The following is an 11,946-nucleotide window of genomic DNA, read 5'->3' as shown; positions in this document are numbered from 1 at the left end:
AAAAAAAAATTCGCTATGCATAGTCCGCTGTCCGCAATCACTCTGCCAGAAGGAGAACCTCCACTCCACAGAAAAAATCTGTCAAGAAAAAAGAAAGAAAGAAAGATTAGAACAAGAACATGTGTCTCCGTGACATCATCGTAGGTAGGAGGCACGCTCACCTCTGAAAGCAAGTCTTCACAGACGACATGTTCGTGCTGTCGTACAGGTCTAAAAAAGCCTCCTTTTCTTTGCCTTTTTCTGGAAATGCTATTAATTTGCTGCGAGATCTTCACGAGAGGAGGATTACTCTGCTTTACACCTAGATTAAGAGCGACAAAAGCTTCTCCGAGGTGCCTGTTGCGTTGGGAAAAAAAGTACTCTATCCAGTCGAACAACTAAACAAGCTTCAGCATTTCCTTTTCCACTTCCGAGTTCGTTTTTGTTTCAGGTGTTCTTTTACCAACTAAAAAGCCAGTAAAGTCAGAAAATAATAAGAAGACAGATAGTACTAGAAGATACCTGATGCTTTATTTAACAAAAAAAAATGTCTTGAGAAAGAAGAAGGCCCGAGGAGAAGGAGATGAAAATGAAGAATTAAAAAGAGAAGAAAAAGGGCTCTTTTTGTTTGGTTTGATTCTGACTCCTGTTTCTATCAGAGCTTATTTATTTGTACATACAATTGTACTAGTACTCCCATAGTAGCATAGCAGCTGTCATTTGCTTCCAAAAACAGTTTGCATAAGTAATGTTCTGTCGCCCAAAAGACACAGCCACAGGACAGGAGGTACCGTGTACTATGATTAAGAAAGAAGATACCGGAGCTAGGTACAGTCTGTACGTATTCCAGTCTCGTAGCCACAGTTCAGCCGGCCAAACACCCTGGCGCCTCGCCAAACCACGCTGGAAAGTTTTTGAATGGGATAGGCAAGGCGCAAAGGCCCCGCGCCGCCTCGCCACGCACATGTCACCATTAACTAACCGTTGCGACGAGACGAGCCGATAAGGCAGACACGCAGACACGCCTGCCGAGTGCCGACCTTCCTTCCGGTGGTCCACATCTCAGCGAGGGGGCCTGCGGAGGAGACGGGTGCATTTATTAGTACCGTACCGCCGCGGCGTCACGCAACGCAGCGAATATTCGAAACCCACCCCCGGGGGCCGAGAGCTAGCGTAGCCCCCACAACCCACGACGCTGGACGCACCGCCGCCGCGTTGGGGGTCTGCTGGCGGGCCTCTGACGGTTCTGCCCCTGGGCGCCGCCAAGGGAGACGGAGCGCGGGAGCGGGCCTGCGGGGGAAGCGCGCGCTCGGCGTGGGGGCCCCGCGATCGTGGAAACCGTACGTCGCATTGTCACTGCGCGGCTACCATACTGTTAGTTCGGTCGTATTAGGCCACGTTTAGTTCCAAAAGGTTTTTCTCAAAAAAATACTACAGCAGCCATTATATCGAATCTTACAATATGTGCATAGAACATTAAATGTAGATAAAAAAATTAATTATACAGTTTGGTTGAAAATTGCGAGGCGAACGTTTTGAGCCTAATTAGTCCATGATTAAATAATAATTACCAAATAAAAACGAAAGTGTTACAGTAGCCAAATTTCCAAATTTCACCCAACTAAACAAGGCCTTAACTTATATCTTATGAGAACAGTATTTTTCTCCGATATCAATCTAGCCAACAATACTTTTTAGTCATGACTTATCAGATCCACAAACAGTATTTTTCTCTCACATCAAACTAGCTAACAGTATTTTTAGCCATGGCTTATCAGCCAAAGCCCAAACCAATATAACGTATGCTTCTGACATCCGGCGGAACAAAGCTTGACCTGTGTCTAGCTAAAGAAAACAACCTGATTGGTGAGACGGTGACTTGCGAGCGCTCTCAAAGGGCCGAAAGCCCGAAACGCGGCTGCCAGAAGAGGTGTCTTCCGGTTCCTTTTTTACTGGTCATGTTGCTTGTCCTCGCTAACAAGAGCCGTCTCACGGCCATATGGCCCATATTCATAATATTCTGATGATATCCGGGCGGCATGCTAAGGTGCCGTGCTTGCCAATAAGTTTTTTGCGTAGGATGAAATAATGGGGTCTCCACACCCTGGCACAAGTCATGTCGTGTGGTCGTGCCACGGCAGACTCGCTTGATTACGGAGCCTCTGGATTTGTCTGCATCTTTTTCCAATCGTAAAACTAAGGCCCCGTTTAGTTCACTCAAAAGCCAAAAATTTTTGCATAGTAATCGTCATATCGAATCTTGCGGCACATGCATGGAGTACTAAATGTAGACGAAAAAAAAACTAATTACACAGTTAGTCGAGAAATCGTGAGACGAATCTTTTAAGCCTAAATAGTCCATAATTGGACAATTTTTGCCAAATACAAACGAAAGTGCTACCGTAGCCAAAAACAAAAAATTTTCGGAACTAAACACGCCCTAAGTACGTTATCTGGATTTTTTTTATTTGGGAGGCAGTTGGGGTTTGGATTGGCACAACCGCGGAGGACCAGAGGTCACCTTCATCAGCAGCCAAACCGTTGGTTTTATGATAGGTCCATATTTAGAGCGAGGAAAGATAAGTCCATGTCACGTTGTCATCTGAGATGAATTGTATTTGTGGTGTGTGATGAATGATGGATGAATGGAAATGATTGAGCATGACTGTATAGGTCGTAAAAAGTGGTAAATAATAAGGTCACACCCGCTAGCACTATTACCAGTGTTATTGTTTAAATGAATATCCAAGATTGCAATCCCTACAAAAATGCATTACATCGTATTATATAGTTTGGTACAAACATGCTTCCAAAATATCTATTATGGGAGCACGTTTGAAGGAGCTTTTACATGTGAAATTGTTTCAAAAATATTCATTTGGTACAAAAACAGCATCAACGAGCTCGTAAAGATATTGAAGAAGCTGTGCCGGGGCCTAAAAATGGCTGCTTCTCCCATCTTCGACTCGTTCTGTGGGCCATGTGTGAGATTCTATGAGAGCACATTTAAAGAGTTCTATATGTAGAGCTGTTTTGCTAGTCGATTTACCAAAACAGTTATAGCTCTACTAATAGAATTGCTCGTAGAGCTAAAACAAAAAAAAACTACTTTATTAGTAAAGTAGAGCTATGCCAAACAAGGGCCTTAATTGTTTTTTATGGTCATCTTCAAACTCCTTGTCCATCTCTCTGCACAGGGATCAATCAAGTTCTCAAAAGTTATGACCAAGGATCGTTTGAATCTTGCAAAAATTTTCTTGCCTAAAGTAAAAGTCAAACTACTCAAATTGCAGCATTTTACATAAATTTTGAGTCGTTTATTTTTTATGCTATGGTATAGAGTTCTATTTTTGTTGACACTGTTGAGTATGGAGAACAATATACTTCCTCAGGGAAGAATACAACTATGAGTTACATGACAATAAAAATAGTTCATGTTTAACCAAGTTTTTAGTGAAATAGCATTCATATTTATGGCTCTAAAAACAATTTATTATGAAAATACATTTCATAATTAATGTAATGGTATTTATTTGATATCATAAATTTTGATAATTTTTTTATCAATAATTAGTCAAAGTTAAAATTCTAAAACGTGACAATGTGTTAGGCTCTATGAGCGGTTCTATTTTTTTATCAGGTATAATTTAAACGTATACAACCACACACGCTCCATACTCACACCCAACACAACGCAAGTAGAGCTAAAACGTGACATTTTTTAGACGGAGGGAGTACCGAACTGCGCTTTCTAAACTTCATTCACGTCTCATCCAGTGTCAGGCTGACAGGTAGTTGCATCCACTGGCGGAGCCAGAACAATGGCCAAGGGGGGGCTAGATTGAACATTAGACTGATTTCCACGGTCATTAATAGTTTTTTGTCCCAATCAACATCAATAGCCACCTTAAATCTTCATAGTTTTGTGCAAATCAAGGGGGGCCAGGGGCCAGGGCCCAGGTTGGCCTGAACGTGGCTCCGCCACTGGTTGCATCCACTCACATCGATGTCCTCGTTAATCCTCAAATAATACTCCAATGAGGGCGGAAGGAATCCAAAATATAGAAATAGGAAAAAACGTAGGGACCAGACACGATGAAAAATGAAAAATTACGGGATTTTAAAATACAGGAATAGAAAATTTAGGCTATTTAGAACACAAAAATTTATAACATAGAAATTGTAACATGTTAGACAAATATGGGTCAGCAAAGACAAATATGGGTCAGCAAAGAGCCAACGATGATTGTTTCCTTGGATCGCAGTGTATGTTTTATTTCCTGCGTTTTGCACATCAGCTACTCCCTTTCCTGTGGAACATAACTCGATATTCCTTCGATCCAAACGCTCCAAGGTGATTCTTTCATCTGCAATCTGTTCCTCAAAATTCCCGTGGAAATCCTTCGTTCCAAACAGTGCCTGAGAGTTCCCCAAGTCGTATTCAAATGATCACGTCATCGAAAACCCAAAGTCTGAGGGGGTATCGTGGTCATTTGCCGCACCGCACGCTCCCTCGCGAGCACCGCTTTTTGCCCAGCCGCCGCAAATTTACAAGTTTACCCCTCAGCGAAGCACAGACCTCTTCTCTCCCCTGCTGCCGCCCCCTTTCCCAAATCTGGCAGCACGATGCACCAGCCACCAACCGGACACCCCCAAAACTCGAAGACCAACCCGAGCGCCAGGTCCCGTACCATCCCACGCGCTCGCCCCCCTCGCCTTTGCGCCGCGTCCGGCCGGCGGTAGCGGGCCGGGCACCTACCGGTGAGGGCTCTCCCCACAGATCCGTTCAGTTTTCCATTAGCTTGGTTCTTGGGTTCTTGGGGTTCTTGAGATTACGAGGGTTTCTGTCCTGGGGGGTCAAAAATTCCGACTTGGAAGTCCTCGGTGGGGTCACTTCCTGGTTCTTGGTAATGCCATGGTTTCTTGTTGCTTTGGGTGTGGTTTTGTTGGATTTTCTTGATAATTAGGGTTTCCTTTCGTGGGTTTCTTGGTAACTAGGGTTTTGGTGGATGCAGCTCTGTTTTGGTAACCCGCGTGTTCTCTTGGCTTCTGGAGTTGTAGGGAGGGAGAGGCGCTTTGGTTCCTGGATGATCTGCGAAGGAATTGGGAGCAGGAAGGCGTGATGTTTACTCCGCAGGGCAAAGGATGGACCGGCTGGTCGACGCCGACTGCGGCCAACCAGCGGAGCGGTGGTGGCGCTCCTGCTGCGTCGGCGCCGCTTGGAAAGGGGAAAGGAAGGGTCGCCGAGCTCGAGCAGGAGGTTTTGCTCAATCATTACCTTTTTCTCCAGTCATTCATCTGCTGTATGAATCTGATTTAGTGCTAAATTTCTCTGCACCTTTTTGTTACCGATTACTGATTGTTTTGCAACTGGGACTCTCAAGTAGGTCTGCTATTTTATCTCCTGTTTCTATATCATGTAGTCAATCTGTAAAAAAGATTAAAAAAAAACAATTTAATTTGTAGACATCCAACTTTCACTGCTGAGCGAGGTGCTTTTTTAAAGTCGAGTTTGGTGCTTACGTTAAATTATTGCAGCATTGCCTACCTCTTAAGAAATAAGCCATATTTTAAATGGCCCATTGAAGGCATAATTGTGAAATAAAGCATCACTCCTGGGCTCTGATGGTATTTTGATATCCCTAAAATTTTTTGCCATGTTGGTATTCAATAATTTGAAATTTTATACCTCTGTTGTAGAAATTTTATACCTTTGTGCCCAATTTATATATTCAATGATTAGATTCTCTGTTGTATAAAGTGAACTGTAGCAAATTATACTATTTCAATGAAGGCATGCCAACACCTATTCAAGTGTCTCATTACTTCTCATTTGGTACAATTTTGATTTTGAATCCAATTTCTTGTTTTTCTTGTGAAAGGTTATTTGCTATCAGGGCACTTTAGAGCTCCAGTTTTTCTGGCTTCCGTTCATTATCGTAATAGTTATTTAATTGTGTATTCATCTGCATATCTGCAGTTGCATGAATATCAGTACAATATGGGGCTTCTTTTGATTGAAAAGAAAGAATGGGCAGCAAAATTTGAAGAAATTAGTCAAGTGCTGACGCAGAAAGAGGAGATATTGAAGAGAGAACAAGCCGCACATCTTAATGCTATATCAGAATACGAAAGGCGGGAGGAGAACATGCGGAAAGCACTGGGTGTTGAGAAGCAATGTGTGGCTGATGTGAGTTGGTTTATCTCACAGATCTTTTTTCTTGTTCTTACAGCTCCATGATCATTAATCTGATTTGAAGAGAAGCCTTTAGTGAAAAAGCGCGAAGTATATCTATAACCTTCTGTGACAATTGAAAAGTTTTTGGAACGGCCAATTCTGGTCATGTTCCATGACATGATAATTGTAATGGTGACCTTTAACAGCCACAATAATAAGAAATTGTTAGGCAACAATTTACCCATATAGTAGTTTTTAGAAAAAAATATATATTAAACATAATTCTGTCCCTGGTACAACATTATGCTTAATTATTTATATGCTCAATGGTTGTATTGCTGTAAATGGATGTATAGCGCTTGCCTTTCCACTCCTCTAGCTGTTATATACCTTTCGTAAACATAAACTTTTGATGATATCCTAAATATTTCCTTGTAGCTTTCTGCTTTCTTTATTGATTGTTTTGTTGAATGCTGCAGCTTGAAAAGGCCTTGCGTGATATACGAGCAGAGATAGCTGAGGTTAAATTTACATCTGAGAAAAAGATAACAGATGCTCAGTCTCTTGAGGCTAGTTTGGAGGAGAAATCCTTGGGGATCGAGGTAAAACTTCATGCTGCAGATGCCAAACTTGCAGAGGCAAACCGCAAGAAGTCTCAAGCTGATCGGGATTTAGAAGAGGCTGAAGCTCGTCAACGTAGGTTGGAGAAGGAGAAGCTATATTTTGAGACAGAGTATGCCAGTTTTGCTATGTCTTGCAAATCTATGCTCTGTTGTGCTTAGCATGTGGTTAACTTGTTATGTTTGTTTAATCGTTCTAATACGTTTAGGCTGAAGGCCCGAGAAAAGCAACTCAAGGAGCAGGAGGAATCACTGCAGGAGTGGGAGAAAAAGCTCAAGGAAAGTCAGAATAGACTTAATGACTTGCAGAGATCTATAAATGAGCGAGAGGAGAGAGCAAATAAGTATGACCAACTTTTCAAGATAAAACAGGACGAACTGGAGGAGGCAAGAAAAACAGTGGAGGCCGCTAAAGTTACTCTGAAAGTCAAAGAGAATGATATTAACAAAAGACTAAATGAATTGCATTCACAGGAAAAGGTAATTAATTGATTAGCATCTTATTTTCTCCGTTTTTCTGATTTTCGTGTGTTGATTTTTAACAGTTCAAGACATTTGGTTTGCTCAATTCTGATTTGTTTTGCAGGATGCTGACTCAAAGCGCAGTGCCTTGGAAGAGCGGGAAAAAAAGTTGGTTGAGAGAGAGTCAAAGGTCACTACTAGGGAAAAGGTAAGTGCAACAGTCTGTCTTCCTCATTTTGCTACTTCCAGTTAATACCCTTGATGAAACAGTCCACTGCTCTTGGTCTGGTTTGCTCGTTGTACCTTATGAATTTATGATTTCCTGTATATGGTGTAATCACTTGTAGGCACCTTGTAGTTTATGATTCTTGAATTGCCTAATGTTTTGTTTTGCCAACCAGTGAAGTTAAACTCAACTGGGTTGCCTTTGTTCTTAAGTTCGCCTTAGCGCTTGCCACTGTACTTCTTAAATAGTTTTCACTATATGCTGTTTCTTTTCTTATTGCATGCAGTGTCTTCTATGAATCAATCTGCACCAATCATCATAATGTTTTGGGTGGACTACTATTTCTTTACCTTTTCTTCCCCTTCAGTGGACTGATATAGCTCTCTCCCTTGTTCCAGGAGGGGCTCCAGAAGCTTCTTGAGGATCATCAGGTGGAACTTGAATCCAGAAGACGGGATTTCGAATTAGAACTAGAGAGGGAAAGGAAATCATTTGATCAAAAGATGACACAGAATGAAGTGGATTTATTGAAAAGGGTGAAAGATGTTAAATCTTTGGAGGCTAAACTTTCTAAAAGTGAGCAGGCATTGAATGATAAGAAGAAATCAATGGAAAGTTTGCAGAATGATCTTGATGCCAAATCCAAGGCTCTGAAGAGGTGGGATGAATCATTGAAAAATGATGAGAAAAGATTACCCGAAGAAAAGCAGCAACTGAATCATGAAAGAGAGCAATTGGAGACATACAAATTGGAGCTGGAAAGGATCAAATCAGCATTAGAAGCTGAAAAGGAAAGAATATCAGAAGAGAAGAATAATCTGAAACTCACAGAGCAAGAGAGGCAGGAGCATAGCTTGCTGACAGCAAAACTTAAGAAGGAGATTGAGGAATACAGAATGCGAAGCAACTCCCTATCTGAGGAAATGGAGGATTTGAGGAAGCAACGGCAGAAATTTGAAGAAGAGTGGGAACAGCTAGACGAAAAAAGAGCCCTCCTAGTAGAGGAGGACAAAAAGCTGAAAATTGAGAGGATGAATTTAGAACGGTGGCGTGACAATGAAGAAAAAAGGTTAAATGATGTGAAGCTCGAAATGGATGAAAAATACAAGGACCAGCTGGAGAGTCTTGAGTGTAAGGAAAAGGCTTTGACTGATGATATAAAGCACAAGCAAATGGAAAATGATGAATTTCTGAAGGGAGAATGCGCTGATCTGCAACGTAAATTGCATCTGAAACAGCATGAATTGGAGATGGAGATGGAGCAAAAACAAGCAAGTAAAGAGAAGGAACTGGAAGAAAAGGAAAATGAGTTAAATAAGAAAATGGATTTTGTGGAAAATAAGCTACAACATGCTATTGAGTTGAACGAGTCCAAGATTCAGAAGATATTAGTGGAGAAAAGGGAGCTGCAGATGGAAAGATCATTACTGCTAGAGGAAAGAAAGAAACTGGAGACTGACAAGGCAGATATTAGAAGGGATATTGAGAGTCTGCATTCACTGAGCAAGAGTTTGAAGGAACGCCGAGAGAAATATAACAGGGACAGGCAACACCTCATCGATCTATCTGAAAAGTACAAGGCATGCAAGAACTGTGGGATTTCTATTTTTGAGGTATCAGATTCTCTTCTTCTTAAAGACAGTGCTGAAATTGAACATCCCAGTTTGGTTGTTGAGGGAGATGATCGTGCCTTGACCACTGATACATCAGGTCTAGATACAGGAACCCTTGTTAATTCAGGTGGTCCTTTTTCTTTGTTACGGAAGTGCTCAACGCTTTTCAAGTTCTCCCCTAGAAAAAAAGGTGAGCAGTCATCAGAGCAACCAGCAGAAAAGAATATACCTTTTGGCGCAAGACTTGAGGAAGCAACACAGAGCTATGGAGATTATGAGCCAACTCCTATCTATGAGATAGCCCATGATTCTTTTGATGCAGAGGATGAGCTCCCTTCTGATGGTGGAACCAGGGAAAACGAAGAGTCTGAAAGGCATGACATAGCTGATGATGCTCAGATGGAGTCTTCTGTTGGTGTAGCAGATAACAGTATAGATATTATTGGCACTCAGTCCTTTGATGGAACTAACGACATGGCAGTTGAAGCAACTATTGCCTCTGTTGATCAAAATGGCAAGGATTCTGCAGCACCTGCTGAAGCAGGTGTACAGCCTGAAACATCAAAGCAAGGTTGGCGCCAACAAAACCGGAGAGGCAGAGGGAAGGGTGGTGTGAAAAGGGCACGGTCCGTTCGTGCTGTAGTTGAAGATGCTAAAACGATACTTGGTGAGACGTTTGAGGAGAAGAATGATGGTCAGGGAGATAAAGTCATGATGGGTGCTACACGAAAGCGGAGGTTTGCTGGAGCTACAATAAGTGAACAAGATGAAGAAGGCAGCGAAGCACATTCGGAAAGTGTTTCACTTGGAGGGCAGCGTCGCAAGAGGCGGCAAACTGCTGGGGCAGTGACAGAGGCCCCAGGAGAAAGACGTTACAATCTGAGACACAGTAGAGTGTAAGTATCGATATTGGTCCCTAATTCATCATGTCTACTTGGTGCTTTGGTTTTTGTTTCCTGATTGTGTATCAAACTAATACTTTTGCGTTGCATTGTTCCAAAGTGCAAATGCTCCCGCCGCAACAGCCCAAGCTGACAAAAAGAAATCTGCGAAGGCAGGAAATAAACATACAGTAGAAGCTACTGCTGATGACACAGAAGGAACCTCAAAGGTTGACGAGGAACCTGCCCCTGAGAGCAAGAAGGCCTCTGAATCTGCAGACTATGGTGCATCCCAGTTGCACGAGTTTTCCCAGGTAATACCCTTTGCTGCTGTGCTCTGTACTGCCCACATGTACTGCCAATGCTGTAGCTACACATGCCTTCAGGCAATCTTTGAATTGTTTTTCAGTATTTGGATATATTGGTCATTTTGGGCCATGTGCTGTGCTTCTATGGGTATAGGCGTATAGCACATATGGGGACCAGAGCCCAAATCTAACTGTAACCTTATCTTTTTGTTTTAGGCTGAAGTTGGTGATGCCCATGCCCCTGTAGAGGGTGCTGGTGAGGAAGATGGTGATATTGTGGATGGCCAAGGTGCACTGCCTGATGTGCCGATGACACCTTCTGGAAGTGAACTTGGAGCAGAACAGGAAGACGAGGACGATGATGATTCAGAGAGGCGAAATCAATCAATCAGCAATAAACTATGGTCATTCTTCACTACATGACGGCTGAAGATGCCGCTGAATAGGTTGTTTCTAGCTTTTGTGCTTTTGATTCATGATACCCCATTCTTGGAACTGGAGGGCGTGTGCTTTTGGTGATTATGTACTAGATTTCCCACTTAATTGTGCTTCTCTCCCGTGTAATTGAAATATACTTGTAGTACATAGCTTGATGGCATTCACAGAAGTAGCTGATGAGATGTACTCCCTCTGTCCCATATTAATTGTCGTTTTCGGTTTTTGTGCCACAAGTTTTACTCGATTTATAGAAAATACGTATAACATTTGTATCTCTAAATAAATTTATTAAAAAACTAGATTCAAAGATCTTTCCAATGATACTAATTATGTACCATAAACATTAATGTTTTGTAATATATATTTTATCAAAGTTGTTTCTCGGAAAGCGAAAGGGATAGATATTTTGGGACGGAGGGAGTACAATGGTGATGATGATATGCCCTGTAACACCAGTAGCTTGGTTTGTAAGGGTCTGTTTGGTTCTTTTAGTCCACGGACTAAAGTTTAGTCCGGACCTTGTTTGGTTCCAGAGACTAAAGTCTATTAATGTAGTTGTATAAAGACAATATTATCTCTGTTGAGATGAAGATATTATAGCTGGTGGCCACGGGTGGGATGTGGAGTAATGAGGGGCAGGATTGTCTCCAAAACACTTTAGTCTAGTTTAGTCACACCCTCATGGACTAGAGGACTAAACCCTTTAGTCCAAATTTTAGTCTGTGTGTTTGGCATTTTAGTTTAGTCCATGGAACCAAACAGGCCCTAATTGTTGTTCCTTTTGCCTCGGTTCGGGTTAGTTACTTCGTTGACCTTACCAGTGTAGTGAATTTTGTCGTCCGGGGAAATATTTTAGTGCTCTGATGATGGTCTAATGGCCTGTTTGGCTAGTATTAAAGCCGGCTGAAGGTATTTTGTTGTGAAAGAAAAATATTATAGATTAGCTCATAAGTCGGCTGATAAGTTTAAGCGAATAAACCTTTAATGTTTGTTTGCTTATTGAAACTATACAATAAATTAGAATGCCACAAGAGTTTCTGCCAGCTGCAGAGACTTCAACTACATTGGAGGGTAGTGTTTCTGCCTGTTGCAGAGACTTCAACTACATTGGAGGGTAGTGTGGGCGGTACCCTGGAACTCCTTCCATCGTAAATCGTAAGTTTTTATAGAGAATGTATAGTACCGTACTTTTATATTAGTTAAACTTATTAAAATTGTTTGACTCCTTTAAAAAAGAAGAA

General features: G+C 41.9%; 1 protein-coding gene across 2 annotated transcripts; it reads left to right on the top strand.

The window, feature by feature from the left end:
• Positions 1 to 4,566: 4,566 nt before the first annotated feature.
• On the top strand, positions 4,567 to 10,928 carry LOC136467604 (nuclear matrix constituent protein 1a-like). Of its 2 annotated transcripts, none has more exons than XM_066466366.1 (9): positions 4,567 to 4,740; positions 5,041 to 5,239; positions 5,960 to 6,169; positions 6,637 to 6,890; positions 6,987 to 7,257; positions 7,364 to 7,447; positions 7,864 to 9,974; positions 10,081 to 10,273; positions 10,484 to 10,928. In XM_066466366.1, the coding sequence occupies exons 2-9, from the start codon at positions 5,102 to 5,104 to the stop codon at positions 10,688 to 10,690; spliced, it is 3,468 nt and encodes a 1,155-aa protein (XP_066322463.1). In that variant the 5' UTR covers positions 4,567 to 4,740; positions 5,041 to 5,101; the 3' UTR covers positions 10,691 to 10,928. The 2 variants fall into 2 exon arrangements, with proteins under 2 accessions (XP_066322463.1, XP_066322464.1); XM_066466367.1 differs by having other exon boundaries at positions 5,035 to 5,239.
• Positions 10,929 to 11,946: the final 1,018 nt, after the last annotated feature.

The sequence above is a fragment of the Miscanthus floridulus genome, chromosome 7 (genome assembly GCF_019320115.1).
Source record: "Miscanthus floridulus cultivar M001 chromosome 7, ASM1932011v1, whole genome shotgun sequence".
NCBI classification, from domain to species: domain Eukaryota; kingdom Viridiplantae; phylum Streptophyta; class Magnoliopsida; order Poales; family Poaceae; genus Miscanthus; species Miscanthus floridulus.
The sequence above is the reverse complement of the archived record's forward strand: the minus strand, read 5'-3'. Positions and strand labels throughout refer to the sequence as shown.